Source organism: Peromyscus californicus, unplaced genomic scaffold (genome assembly GCF_007827085.1).
Source record: "Peromyscus californicus insignis strain IS unplaced genomic scaffold, ASM782708v3 Scaffold_18__1_contigs__length_77618521, whole genome shotgun sequence".
Classification (NCBI taxonomy): Eukaryota; Metazoa; Chordata; class Mammalia; order Rodentia; family Cricetidae; genus Peromyscus; species Peromyscus californicus.
Genome location: NW_026294480.1, coordinates 50,746,870 through 50,760,805, shown reverse-complemented (window position 1 = coordinate 50,760,805; position 13,936 = coordinate 50,746,870). Strand labels below are relative to the sequence as shown.

The following is a 13,936-nucleotide window of genomic DNA, read 5'->3' as shown; positions in this document are numbered from 1 at the left end:
GAGTCATGGGTACTTTTTCATTAACAACATCCCAGGTATTTCCATTTATAGAAAATCAACATTTCCCCACCGTTCCCACTTGCAGCCAGGAAGTTTCAGCTGTGTCCTGTCTGCAGGACACCGTGTTTCCACTAAGAGCCAAGGTGTTGATTAAAACGCCGGACTGGTTACCTCGTACCCGGAGTCGGGCTTCTTTTACTTCTTCTCTTCTCGCAGTTAGCTCCTCTGTATCGACTTGACCACTTCACCCCCTGTGGACTTTTAAGCAGTTATTACAACGTGCACACTCCTCAAATGTCCCCTCCCCGTTAGTTGGCTTATTCTGAGAATCTCTGGTGGAACAAGGTCAGATGTAATCAATATATACTTAATATTTTGCTACAATTCTAGCTGCAGTGCTTCCTGGTAGTGCAGTTAAGAAGAAAAAAAAAAAAAGATTAGCCTGACAAAAATAACTCCCCGTAACTTAGTACTAATTCCAAATGGAGGTGTTTTGAAGAGGATGTGTTGATACACTCCATCCTCTGCTTCATCCTGCTCATTTAACATTCTCTTTCTTTCTTTCTTTCTTTTTTAAAGATTTATTTATTTATTATGTATACAGCATGTATTCCCGCATGCCAGAGGAGGGCGCCAGATCTCATTACAGATGGTTGTGAGCCACCATGTGGTTGCTGGGAGTTGAACTCAGGACCTCTGGAAGAGCAGTCAGTGCTCTTAACCTCTGAGCCATCTCTCCAGCCCCTCATTTAACATTCTTAACACCATAACCAAGCTAAGTCCGTCCGCTTCTTTAGTGAAGAGGTGGATACATTTTTGTTCATTTATTTGATGGCATCTTTTGAAATGGGAAAATGTATTAGCCCCTCCAGAATTAATGGCCTGGAACAGAGGTGGTAAAGGCATATTGTTTCATTTCTTTCAAAGCGTAGCCTTCATGCTATTAAGGTTGTGTTTACTTTTATCTCAAGATTGTTTGCCTTTATTATATGGAAATAGCACAGTTTTCTACCTGTGATTTTTTTAAAAGGTTCTGTTAATGAAGAAGTCTGACTTACAAGCTTGTTTTCTCATGTATTTCTCCCATTTTATAGAGAATTTTCCATTCAGTATTTGAGTCTTTCATCTTTCTTGCCCATTCCACACACAACCCATCTTTCTCTTGCTCTTCCCCTTCTGATAGCCTAGTCACTATATTATTATTTCATTTTTATTATCTGTTTTACATGGATGAGTGTTTTGCCTGCCTGCATGTCTGTGTACCACAGGCATATACTGCCTTCAGAGGCCAAAAGAAGACATTGGGTCTGCTGGAACTGGAGTTATAGTCATAATGGACTATCATGTGGGTACTGGGAATTGAACCCGAGTCCTCTGGAAGAGCAGCCAATGCTCTTAAACACTGAGCCATCTTTTCAGACCCTGGTATTATATTATTTACTGGACCTCTCCTCCACCTGATGATTCACAAAGAGTCCTTCATATTTTGCCAAATATGATAAGTTGGCCAGTTATTTTTAGCTGAATAAACCCAATGACATTCTTGAGGAAGAATGTGCTTAGTTTAGCCTTATGAGAAAAATATTTAATAAATGCTGTCCTGAAAATATTTAGCCTGGCTGAGTGGGCTGGCAAAGTCTCAAACCTGATAAAGCAGGAGCAGTGGTGAGAGCCAGCCCACCACCCCAAGCCCAGTTTGAACAAACATGCTCCTTGTCACCAAGGCCTGTGAATGTTGCTAGGGTCATTTGCATCAATCTCTTGCAGGGCTCTTTGCACCCTCTGCCCTTGGCTGTGTAACCTCCAGAATGCACAAAGTGGACCTCCCAAGAAAGCAAGCTGGATTCAGTCAAGTCCGTTTGCCATTTCCTGTTGTAGTGACTTTGGGCCAATCGCTTCATTTTTTTTAAAAAATCTTACTTTCCTCATCTATAAAATGGGGGCAATTATAGGACCTCCTAAGGCTCTTCAGATTCCCATGGAGAAAGTGTCAAGCAGTTTCTCACACTAACTGTTTAATACTTGGAAGCCATTGGTAGCAGTGGTGACTGGCCTCCACTGCTTCTCCAATGCCCCATTTCTCTCTGCCTGCTCTCCAAACCACATACCAAATCTAAGGAGTCTTTTCCTTGGCTGGAACTTACCTTGGGACCTCAGTCAGGTTGTGACTCATGTCATCCTTCCTCACAAGTTGAGGTCCTTTGTCACCGAGATCCATTGTAACACCAACCTATGAAGAAGTGCATGTAGGCAAGAGTTATCGGTATCAGAAACCAGAGCGTCTAGCTCTTAGCATGCTTTTCTCTCTACAGTTGGTACACTCATCCTCAATTCTTGCTCCTTGAAAGTGTGGTCTGAGATCTTGCAGCATGGGTATCATCTGCAAGCTTGTGGGAAATGCAGAATCCCAGGCCCTCCGCCACACATACTTAAGAATTGTCGGTATGCGCGTGAAGGCTTGGACAGCACTCCCGTAAATCACTGTCAGAAGCATCCTGACACACAGAGATGTTTACTAAATACTTAAAGAGTTTGTATTTTGACTGACTTTTCCTAGACAGAGGGACTTTTTTTTTTTCACTTTATGTATGGTTGCTGATACATGAGCTCACATTATCATAGAACTTTAGTAAGGTCTGGTAACTGGGTGAAGACCTAGTCTAGGAGCCTCTTCCTGGCTTGGACATGGCCTCCTTCCATGCATCCATCCTCCCCTGGAAAGGATGATGAGAGCACAAATCTCATCGTGAAGGACCTACCCCCATGACCTCTAAACTCAATAACCTTCCAGAGACTGTCTCTGAGTATCATCACTTTGGGGGGGTGTGTTGGTACCTCAGAGGGTTTCAACCTATGAATTAATGGGGAACATGATACAGTCCATGACAACTAATTTGTGCCTCTTACCTTGAGATGCACCAAAAATATTTATAACATTTTTGGCAAAATATTAATTGTAGGGTCTAGGTGGAACATAGCCAGGCATTCGCTGACCAATTCAAGTTTCCAGTATATTTTTCAGTATGTAAATGTCAGAGAAAAGGCCTGGCTCCCTGGGGTTCCTAGGGTGGGATTTGAGGGTTCCTTTTTGCCTCTAATTTCCATCCAGGCTTTCTTAAAACTCTCAGTACTGTTCAGCTGGACCACTCTGCCTCTTTGGCAGTTTTTCCTTCTCAAGCTCTGCCCTCCCTTGGCCTGCCAGCACCTGCTTCTGCGTGGTCAGTGGTTGCTAGCCTAGATCAGATGTCTTTCTGGCCTCTGCTGTCACTGTGATAACTTTCTGTCCCATCCATTTCCTCTAAATCACCTTTGGGGCTTTTTTCTTATGATCGGGCTTCACTGTAGCATTTGTAACGTGTTTTATAAGTGTGACTCTGAAATTGATTATCAGATTTATGTGGGAGAGACATGAGCATTGCTGTCAGCTCCCTGTCATCTAGTTCTGCTCTATGCCCCTTCCTCCATCTGCTGCCAAGGGGGGCTCCTATTGCTTCACTGTGCACGGTGCTGGTTATCTGTACATCACAATAGCATGAAAGCCGAGGAGAACGTATTTACTGTCTAGCTGGGGGAGGATATAAACCCACTGATGCTGCCGTCAAGGTGGCTGTGCTTAAACCCACCAGTAAATATTATGGATGTTGCCTTATGGGATTGAGTATCACATGTCTTATGCAGCTCTTAAGTGCAGCTACCACTGAAATTTGGGAACCTTGAAAGGAAATTTTGGGAAACATGGGTTTCTTTCCCTAGCCAGAGACCAGTGGAGAGAGAATAGGCCCAAGCGGAACGCATGTGCACTACTTAGGAGTTTATGACATTGACCAAATGACTTAATTTCTCTACATCTGTTTCCTTGCCTTTAAATCAAGAAGAATAAAGACTAGACATCTTTGAACTGCTGTGAAAAATAAATAAGAGCATGTGTGTGAAATGGTGTGGGGACACGGCTCCTAACTGGTGTCATTAACAGTCCTTCATTCACTCATTCAACAAAGAGCCAAGTGCCCACCATGTGCATGAAATGTGATTATTTTTTTTCCCTCCCCATCCCCATCTCCTCATTCTTTCCTTTATGGGACATCTGAGTCATGCTTCAAATGACATCTTTCTAAGCCAACGGACCAAAAGACCAACTTCCTTATAAATCACTGGCCTCTGGAATTCCTTGGATTCAACTATAATTTATTTTCTGGGTAGGAAGTGTGTGTGTGTGTGTGTGTGTGTGTTCACTTTCTTCCCTATTTACCTCCTGCTCAGCATTTTAATTTGCTGTGCACTGTGAGTTGTCATCTTTACATCAGATTCCAATTTAGGTGATAAGGATCACAATTAATTAGCCTGCCGGTCAGAGATTAAGTGTAACCTTGTGTGGGCTTCAGTATTCTTTCTAGTCACTTCAAGGCTTTAGCAGAGGCAGAGCTGTGTGCCTGCTTGTTCTTCATAAGATCTTTGCCTGCCATTTCTTTCTGCCAGTCTGTTATGTAGAAATAAAAGTAAGTGGGCGGAGTCTCCCATTCTCCCCTTGAAGGGATAGGGGAGATGAACACGGAGTTAGGAAGAACTGAGAAGTGCAGGGTAGCTAGCTACAAGGACTTGCAGACTTCAGTTTAAATCTGTGGGCAGTTTTGAAAAATTCCATGTTAGCAGTTACCTCTGAAAACAATGTGGCCATGCCTGAAGATTTCATTTCGTATCAGTTCCCATTTTTCATTGCCTGCACTTTTATCTTCCCGCTCCTCCAAAGAAAAACCCATCTTGTTTCTGGAAGCTTAGTATAATTTATTACACCATCGTTCCAACTTAGTTTTTCCTTCACACTCAGAGAACTGAAGTCAAAGAATTCAGACAGATTAGTGTTATGGCCCTTATTGGGAGAAAGTATGATAAATTAAAAATAATATAATATTTGAGTTGACTTCTAAAGGTACTGAGTATTATTTATAGAGCAAGAGGCAAAATGTTAATATCTACTCTGTCAGACATGTTCCCCTCCTTTAAGAAGTACTAAGAAAAATGTCTTAATATTATATAGAGATAGTTCTGGTCTTAAATTTTGTCATCGTGAATGAATATTTAAAAATCTATTAATGAGGCTGGAGAGATTGCTCAGGAGTTAAGAACATTGTCTGCTCTTTCAGAGGACCTGAATTCAGTTCCTGGCACCCACATGGCAACTTATAACCATCAGTAACTCCAGTTCCAGGGGATCCAATGCCCTCTTCTGGCCTCCTTTGGCACCAGGCACACAAGTGGTGCATATATTGACTGACAGACCAACATTTATACACGTAAAAACAAAACCTTTTAAATCTGTTAATCATAGGAAAGATCTCTTGAATAATTCCAATATTAATAACGATTGTGCTTTCTATACCCTGAGTACTGTGTCCACTGAGGATATGTTGTTCACTAATCATTACTAACTCATAAAATTACTCCCATTTTACAGAGGAAAAAACTCAGGTCCAAGTTAATTAACTTGTCCAAGATTACTGTCGGTACGTGGTACCACAAGGATGGAAACCCATGTCTCTGTGCTTTTCATCATAACAGCAATACTGATGAAACCAGTGTGTACCAAAATCAACGAACCTTTTTTTTACTTTGTTTTTATTTTTTAGTGTTAACTGTCTTGCTCAAAGAGCACACCAGCTTTTGATGTGGTTTGCAGCTCACAGAGCTTAGCAAGTTTGAAGTCCGAGGTATTCGCTGTTACAGGTAGATAGTATGAACGTGCTTATAGAGTTTGTTTAAGGAAAGACTTGGGGTTGCTTTGATTTGTGGCCACTATTTTTTTTTCTTTTGAAGTCACAAGAGAAAATTGTTTCAGACAGAAATAAAGCTTGGATTCAGCAAGTCAGTAGACAATTTAACATCTTGATTTAATATCAGTTCCCATTTGCATATATCCTTTCTTTCCTGTGTATTTCGAGTTACATTTTGAGTGGTAACGAGCAGTTTTTTACACACTTCCAAGCTGCTCCCATTAGGAATGAAATCCTTGGCTTGGGCAGTCTCTGCCGTTTTGATGTTTCTCCTTAAATTTTCCACTCAGTCCTGCCAGGCACCAACTTTAAAATGTCTTTTTCTTTTCTTTCTTTTTAATTTTTTTTTTAATGGAGAATGCCTCCAAAAGGTGCAGCTGTGTGTTGGTTTCATCTTGCACTTAGTGGTGTTGGCACCATTTAGAGCACACAATGCTCCTATCTCCCACACACCGCTGGTGCCTAGGAGTGTTGAGGCTTGCCCGAGTAAGTAGTTTGGGCAGGGCTTCAGTTTGGAGAGAGTCTCTTCTGTTCTGTGTGATTGGTTGTCACCAAGGCCTGCAGAGAGAGCAAACAGAAAATGCAGCCTCCGTTGAAGCATGAGTAATTTCTTCTATGACCTAGGGCTCCCTGGTTCATCCGAGTTCTTGTGAGTGTGGAAGGCAGGCTGACCCTGACCGAGTCTGCCTTTCCTTAGAAATTATACATGGGTTAGATTCTCCCCTTTCAGACCTTTTGGCTGTTTTCACATTGCTTTTTCCTTGCACAACCTTGACTGCTTCCAGTGAAAAATGATTTGGCTAAGTGAGAAACTGGGCTTGGATGTGCCAGGAAGTCCACAGATGTTTCCAGATGCTTGAGAATGAACGTGGTTCCGCAGACCTGAGACAATGCATTATGTCGAGTTTCCGAATCAAAGTGCATTCCTTTTCAGGTTAAGAATATCTAGAAAAATCACATCAAATGGAATTTATATGTAAAATTTAAAGGTTCGTGCTGCTAATTTGCGTTTTGCTTGCTAGCCCCAACCTATATGTTCTGTAGTTTTTTTAAAAACTAACTTTTGGTACCATTAGGATTTTTCAGACTATGATTTGATGATTCATCATGGACTAATCAACAACTTACCAAGCTTAGTCATTCCCAGTAATTGCTGCTTCCTGCTGGAATCTCCTCTGATGAAATCTAACGACAGATATATAGGTCTAGTGCATTGAATGGAATTCGAGAATAGTTGGGTTTCGGATTATTGAGGAAAATAACATTTGTTTTAGAATGTTGTTTAGAATTCTAGTGATAAGCCCATTGTCTAAAGCGGGCGACAGGCACTTGCCGTATTACCTGTGTCTGAATGTTTCAGAGAGGAAGCGCATTGAGTGAGAGACCTTAATACTAAGGAATAGGAAATCCTAGAATTGTTGTTCTTTTGATTGTCTCACCTTGTAGATGTTGCCTTTTAAAGTTTCGATTGCAAAATCTCGATCAGCTTTGGTGATTGACGCCTTTGCACAGTAAAGCTTCTTCCGTCTTTAAAAAAAAAAAATCAGCTAGACATTCACGGGACACAGTGCAAACCGGAGAACTCCTACTTCCTATACATGTGTACAGCGGTTTGAAAAGGCCAGTGTTCCCGCAGATGTTTGGTGGCCATGGCCATCACAGTGGCTTTCAGAAACATCAGAATGAGTGAAACAAAAGGCACTTTGTAGCTCAGGATAACCAAAGACAAACAAAAACGTCTTTGCCAAGGAAATATAGGAAAGACAAAGGAAAACAAGACAGTTCGACTCTTTTTTTCTTTTTTCTTTCTTTTTCAGCTGTAGTAGAGAGAGGGATGGAAACACCTCTACGGGTAGCCCTTGCCGAACTAGCAACTGCTGGGTGCATATTTCAATCACAATTACGTGAAATTTTTAATTATCATTTAATTTAGTTTTCATATTTGCCTGCTGAAGTGATCCTGCTGATAAGATTTTGGAAAGAGATAAACTTTATTAAGCAATTCTGATCTCAGTGCCAGTGGGTGTTGTTTTTTTTTTTTTAATCATAAAAAATACTTGTGTTATATGTGAATGAAAGGGGAATGATTTAACAAGTTAGTTGCATGAGTGCAGTGTGGGTATTCATACTTGGGTAATTACTACTTAGCCGTGGGCTTTTGGGTTTGGGGCTGTGCTGGGGTTCCTTAGCAGGAAAACACAGTACTGAGTCCTGCTTGATAGCATTTCTTTACACCACTTTTCTACCTTCCGTTTCCCTTCTAGTACGTACGTACATGGACAGGATGACCTTCATTTTGTTCAGTGGGGGAGGGAAGGTATTTGTGGGAGAGGATACTGTTATGAGCTGAAACATGAGAGCCAAGGGAAGTGGTTTATAGTTTATCAAAGGAAATGAAATGGTGTGCCCTTTGCCGCCGCTGCTGCTGGTAGGGTGTGTGTGTGCGTGTGTGTGTATGTGTGTATGTGTGTGTGTGTGTGTGTGTGTATGTGGTGTTTGCATTTCTCTTCTAGCCAGTGTCCTGCTGGGTAGCCTGGGCTATCTTTTAGCTTATGATCTTCCTGTTGTAGCCTCCCACATGATGGATTACAGGCCTATACTTCCATATCAGCTTTTTTTTTTTTAATTTTACAGTGCTTTTAGTTAAAATGGTTATAAACCTTTAATAAATACATGTATATTGTAAGCACTTTTCAAAAATGTTTCACATCTTGACATTTAAAATTGACTGATTTCATTGCTGGGTTTTTCATAGAAATCACCTACAAAATCAAACTTACTACTAACTCAAAACAGATTACTACCCCTATTCTTAGATATCTTGGTTCTAGGAATGAAGTCCTTCATCTCATCAGCCTTCTGCATAGGAGCCTTCTAGAAAGTTAATGGATAGCTACTCTACCTTTATTATGTCAAAAAGCTATGAGATGGTGGTGTCATGAGGCAGAGTCTCCCAGGAAGCCAAATGGAGAGATTTGTAGGTTATGGAGTGCAATCAGGGATGCCTTATCTTGGACAAAGATGTCTTCATTCTGGGGTCTGTGTAGCAGAAAATGACTCAGAAACTTTTCATTTCATTATCAGAATTTGCCTTTGCTCAGGTTCTCAGATTGCCGTCTTAAATGCTGTGGTCACCTCCTGCATTTAACTATTTCAGGCCACATCTGTTAATTAAACTTTAAAAAAAATCAGCTGCTAAATTTTGCAGTGGCTCCATTTTAAGTTCCCAGTAGTCATTGTATTGTAAAGCAAGCCGTCCAACTGTTTCTCTCATCACAGAGAGTGTCATTGGACAGTGTTGTGATAGGGGTTTCCTCTAGAATTTAGTTCTTCTTTCATTCTGGGTGGCTGTTGTGGTCAGTATAGTTGAGTGACAAATCCCATGGCATGGGATTCCAACAGGACACAGTGGGACCTGTAGGGGTCTTAGGAGTTTGCAAAATGACTTCCCAAGTCATACTTAGCCCTTTGAGGTCATTTAATAGCACTGCTTTTATGTTATAAATCTGTTACTATTCTGTGTTGATTCTTGGTACTTACAATGGGTTTAATTAGAATTTTTTAATATCATATACATCTTATTATAATTATACCACTGAAACCTCACTGAAACCTAATTATGGCCATTTAGTGGATTATATGAAACTGTCCTAGATAAGATGCAGGCTATGAATCATAAACACCTGAAATTATTGGATTATTGACAGATGAGCTACTCCTGAAGATATTTTCATTAAGATTCGCAACGCTGTATTTTGGAGTGTGAGAAATTTGAGGTGAAATATTTAGCTCCCTCTTCTGGCACAGTTTTGAAAAATACTTTTACTTCAGTTTTTTTTTTTTTTTTCCTTTTTTGAGTGAAAAATATGGTTATCAATCTAATATCAGAGCAAGTAACTTGTGACTGTCATTCTATTAGATATTTTTGTATCATTACAACTGGTAAAATGTACTCATAACATATGAAAACACAGTTTATTAAAGTATCATATTTCTTGGGGCTAGAGAGGTAGTTCAGTGGTTAAGAGCACGTGTTGCTCTTACAGAGGATCCAGGTTTAGTTCCTAAACCCACATAGTAATTCACAAACATCTATAACTCCAGTTCCAGGGTTTTCTTTCCTTTACAAGTTCCAGGCACACAAGTGATACATATACATATACATATACATATACATATACATATATGTCAGCAAAACACTCATACATAATATGAAATAAACCTTAAAAACTTTTTTAAGTGTCTCATTTCCCACACACACACACACACACACACACACACACACACACACACACACACACACACGCGCGCGCGCGCGCACACGCACGCACGCAGACATATGCAAGCAAAAGTTTTGATAACAATTACACAGGGGCTTAGTTTGTTGTGAGGTGGCCGGTGGTCATTGGTGTTGCCTTGCATTGATGCCTGGGCATTGACAGAACTCAGTGCAAGGGTACAAAAGAATGCCCAACTGCTAGGAGTTCAGCTCTTCAGTTACGTATCAGGATAGCACACTATCTCATAAGATTTTATCTAGTCCCGCCTACCTGAACAACAGTTCTTTCAGATGTTTGGAGAGCTCCCCTAGATTGCACTCTTAAATAGCAATGTGCCCAGGACATGGGAATGAAGGGAGCTGTACCCGGAAGCATCTCTCGATGCTCCCTGAACATCCAAGCTCCAGTCTAGCCTGGAGCCCCTCTACCTAACCCAGCCTGCACTCTGAGGTGCCCTAAGGCAGGACAGTCTGTCCTAGGAAAGAAGTCCCCGAGGAAAGACCATCCAAGGCCTGTTGTCAGGGGATTCTGGGATTCTTGGTGGGCATTGGGAGAGTGTTCTGGAGAAAAACAACAGGTATGTCCTGAGGCCCCAATAATGTGTAGTGTGGTGTAAGGAATCCCTTTAGCTCCACTCTGAGTTTGCTATGGATGAGAGTAATTGAATGACTTGTATTTAAATATTCTTCATTGTGGTCGAATGCATTTGACTGCTGCCCATGAAACCCAATGTCGGGAATTTCTTTTTTTCAGCTTTGACCCTTCCCGATCTGGCTGAGCAGTTCGCCCCTCCTGATGTTGCCCCACCTCTCCTTATCAAGCTCCTAGAAGCCATTGAGAAGAAAGGTAACCAGACTTCTAGAGGGAGTTAGTGTTTGAGACCTTCAATTCATGGCTATTAAAACTGATATGCATCTCTACGCCATTCAATGTGTGACTGTCTTACTAACTGCTGTCAATGAGGCTGTTCTAACCATGCTAGCTGTGTGGGTCTCTGTACTAGGGGAGGAACCCTGGCTGATAATTTCTAACTCTAGACCAGTAGTTCTCAACCTGCCTAACACTGTGACCCTTGAATACAGTTCCTCATGTTGTGGTGACCCCCCCCCAACCATAAAATTATTTTTGGTGCTACTTCTTAACTGTATTTTGCTACTTTTTTGAATCGTGATGTGAACATCTGTGTTTTCTGATGGTCTAAGGCGACCCCCTGTGAAGGGGTCGTTCAAACCCAAAGGAGTTACAACCCACAGGTTGAGAACCACTGTTCTAGACTAACGTGTAGTTACCATGTGGGAGCTGTTCAATTCTTCATAATTTAATAAATCTGAGTAACCTGCTTTTTAATGGCCCACTGGATTTGCCAAAAACTATTGACATAGCAGATAAAATTAATTGTTGGGATTGGCTTCCAAGAATATTTAGTACACATCTAGAGTAGGTACTGGATGGAAATTGGAATGTCCCTCTGGCAGCAGGCTCGCAGGTTCTCCGGAGAACTGTGTTTTGCATACATGGTCTGTTTTGTGTCCTAGGACTGGAATGTTCGACTCTCTACAGAACACAGAGCTCCAGCAACCCTGCAGAACTACGACAGCTTCTTGATTGTGGTGAGTGTCCCATAAACAAGGATAGAGCTCACCTTTCTGTTTCTGACGGCCCACCCCCGCCCGACCCCCACAACACTGTAAGTCTCAAAAGAGTCCTCAAATCACAGTGTTTCCTCTGACCCATTGAGTTAGCAGTGCACGCCTTGGCTGTGTGGCTCCGGAGTGAAGGTGGGAGTGTGAGCTCTCAACCTTTTCCACACACATGAGCCCCTGGGTTCTGCAGGAATTTCAGAAACCATTTCTTGGCATTCATCGGATACTATACCTCGGTCATGTTCCTTAGCCTTGCCATTGGTCACATCTCATTCACTTGAGTCAGCTGAGAAGATTCTAAGTCATTTGACAAATATCTCCTGGTGTCTTCCTACTCCTTCTGTCTCTCTTCCCCGCCCACCTGGCTTGCTGGCCTTCTTCCTTGCTCAACTGCTTACGTCTTCATGCCATATGTCCATCGCGTAACATCATGACCCTGGGAGCTTTATTCGGTAGCGTGACGCTAACTGCACTCTCTGCAGAGGAAAAGTACTGGGTTAGAGTGTTAGCCCCGCTGTGATGTAAATATCCCCACTGTGGTTGACTTCATGCTAACATGATGTCATTGAATGTGGAGTTGGGAAAAACTGAGAACATTTAGTCTTCTGAACCAGCACCAGCCAGCTCCAGCGCACCATTACTTAAGAGACACTAACTTATTCTGCCAAATGGTCACTTTAAATGGCTTCCTCTTTCCTTTTCCAGGGAAAAGTAGTAAACGCATCCCAGCAAGCAATCTTCTCATACCAACTTCTAGAATTTTTCAAATCCTTCATTCATTTATAGTATTCTTTCTTCCTTTTTTGTTTTTGTGCGTTTCTACCTCATATCATTTGCCTGAATTTGGATATTTAAATGAAAGAGTTGTACATGCTATTCTTCTTGTTCTGGACAAGGCTCCTTCAGAAGTATGCTTGCACAGGAATGCCCATCTGACCCTCACAAAGTAACCGTTTGAAGTGGGAAGTAAATTCAGGATTAGGCAATTTAGGGAATTTCTACAAAAGACGTTTCTTAGAGAAAAGACGAGACTAGATGTTTATCAGTAAGTGATTTCACTTGAAGCAAACCCAACCAAATGTCTCAACTCCAGTTCCTGTGTCTCTTGAGCTCAGCCAAGCACACACAGGGCAACATACCTCTGTGCGGATGTGCCCCATGCTTCTACCAACGGGGTCGTTAGAAGCTAACTGGCAGAAAAGTCAAGAGTGAGAGGCTTTTCTGTTTTCTACGTTTCCACCAACCTTACCAGGGTGTGAAGGAAACACTGAGTTTTGTTCTTTGCCAACTGAAATAGAGTTACATGTGTTGGTTACAAGGAAAAAAAAAGTAAAATTGAACACATGCTAAAAGTCACAGGAAACGTGAAGACATCAGAAACTGATGAAATTATGAAAAACTGTAGTTAAGGTTTTTAATGTGACCAATACAAAAGGATCCAGGTTAGCATTGGAAAAAAGTTTGTTGTTTTTTTTTTTTTCACACCCCTCATGAGATGGCGTAAACCACCAAGATTCACTCACGTCAATAATATATTTTGATGGGCAGCTTTCCTTCCCCACTGCCATCAAAACCCACACATAGAAAACTGGCACATTTTCATAGCCACAAAAGAACACACATTAAGAGTGCATTTGCAAAAAGTGTCTCCAGGTTGTAGACTTTTCAATACATCAAGTTATTATAATATCCCAGAGAAAGTTTCAGTTTCACCTGACAAAGAAAATGCTGGCTTTTAAATAACCTTGTAAATTTGCGATGCCAGACAGGCGGGACAAGCAGCCCACTTCTCTTAATACCCACTATGTCCCTTGACAGCATCTCATGTTAACCTGAAGTGTTAGTGACTCTTCCTCTCCAGCAAGGAAAGCCCAACTTAAGCAAATTCATTTAACATGATTTGTGGGAGGGCAGCAAGGCTGTGGTTTATACCCAGATTATTCTGATTGTCCCTGCCCTCCCCACCTCCTTCATTTTACCCTAAAACAAATTGCCGTGTGTGTGTGTGTGTGTGTGTGTGTGTGTGTGTGTGTGTGTGTGTGTGTATGTGTGTATGTGTGTGTCTTACTTGAATTTTAATGGTCCAAATTTTCTCCTGACGCCTTTTGGTTTCTCATAACCTGAATTGGGCTTTCTCAACCTGGCGCTCTTGATGTGTTCTGCTGATGAAGAAGTGGAAGACTGTCATGTTCACTGCAGAGTATTTTTGCCACATCCCCTACCCACGAGGTGCCAGTAGCATTCA

General features: G+C 41.6%; 1 protein-coding gene across 1 annotated transcript in view; it reads left to right on the top strand.

Moving 5' to 3' along the window:
- Pik3r1 (phosphoinositide-3-kinase regulatory subunit 1) overlaps positions 1-13,936 on the top strand; it is an 87,023-nt gene that overhangs the window by 47,084 nt on the left and 26,003 nt on the right. Inside the window, exons 3-4 of the mRNA XM_052743372.1 lie at positions 10,802-10,894; positions 11,584-11,658. Coding sequence (XP_052599332.1) covers positions 10,802-10,894; positions 11,584-11,658 — 168 coding nt within the window. The remainder of the gene's footprint in view (positions 1-10,801; positions 10,895-11,583; positions 11,659-13,936) is intronic.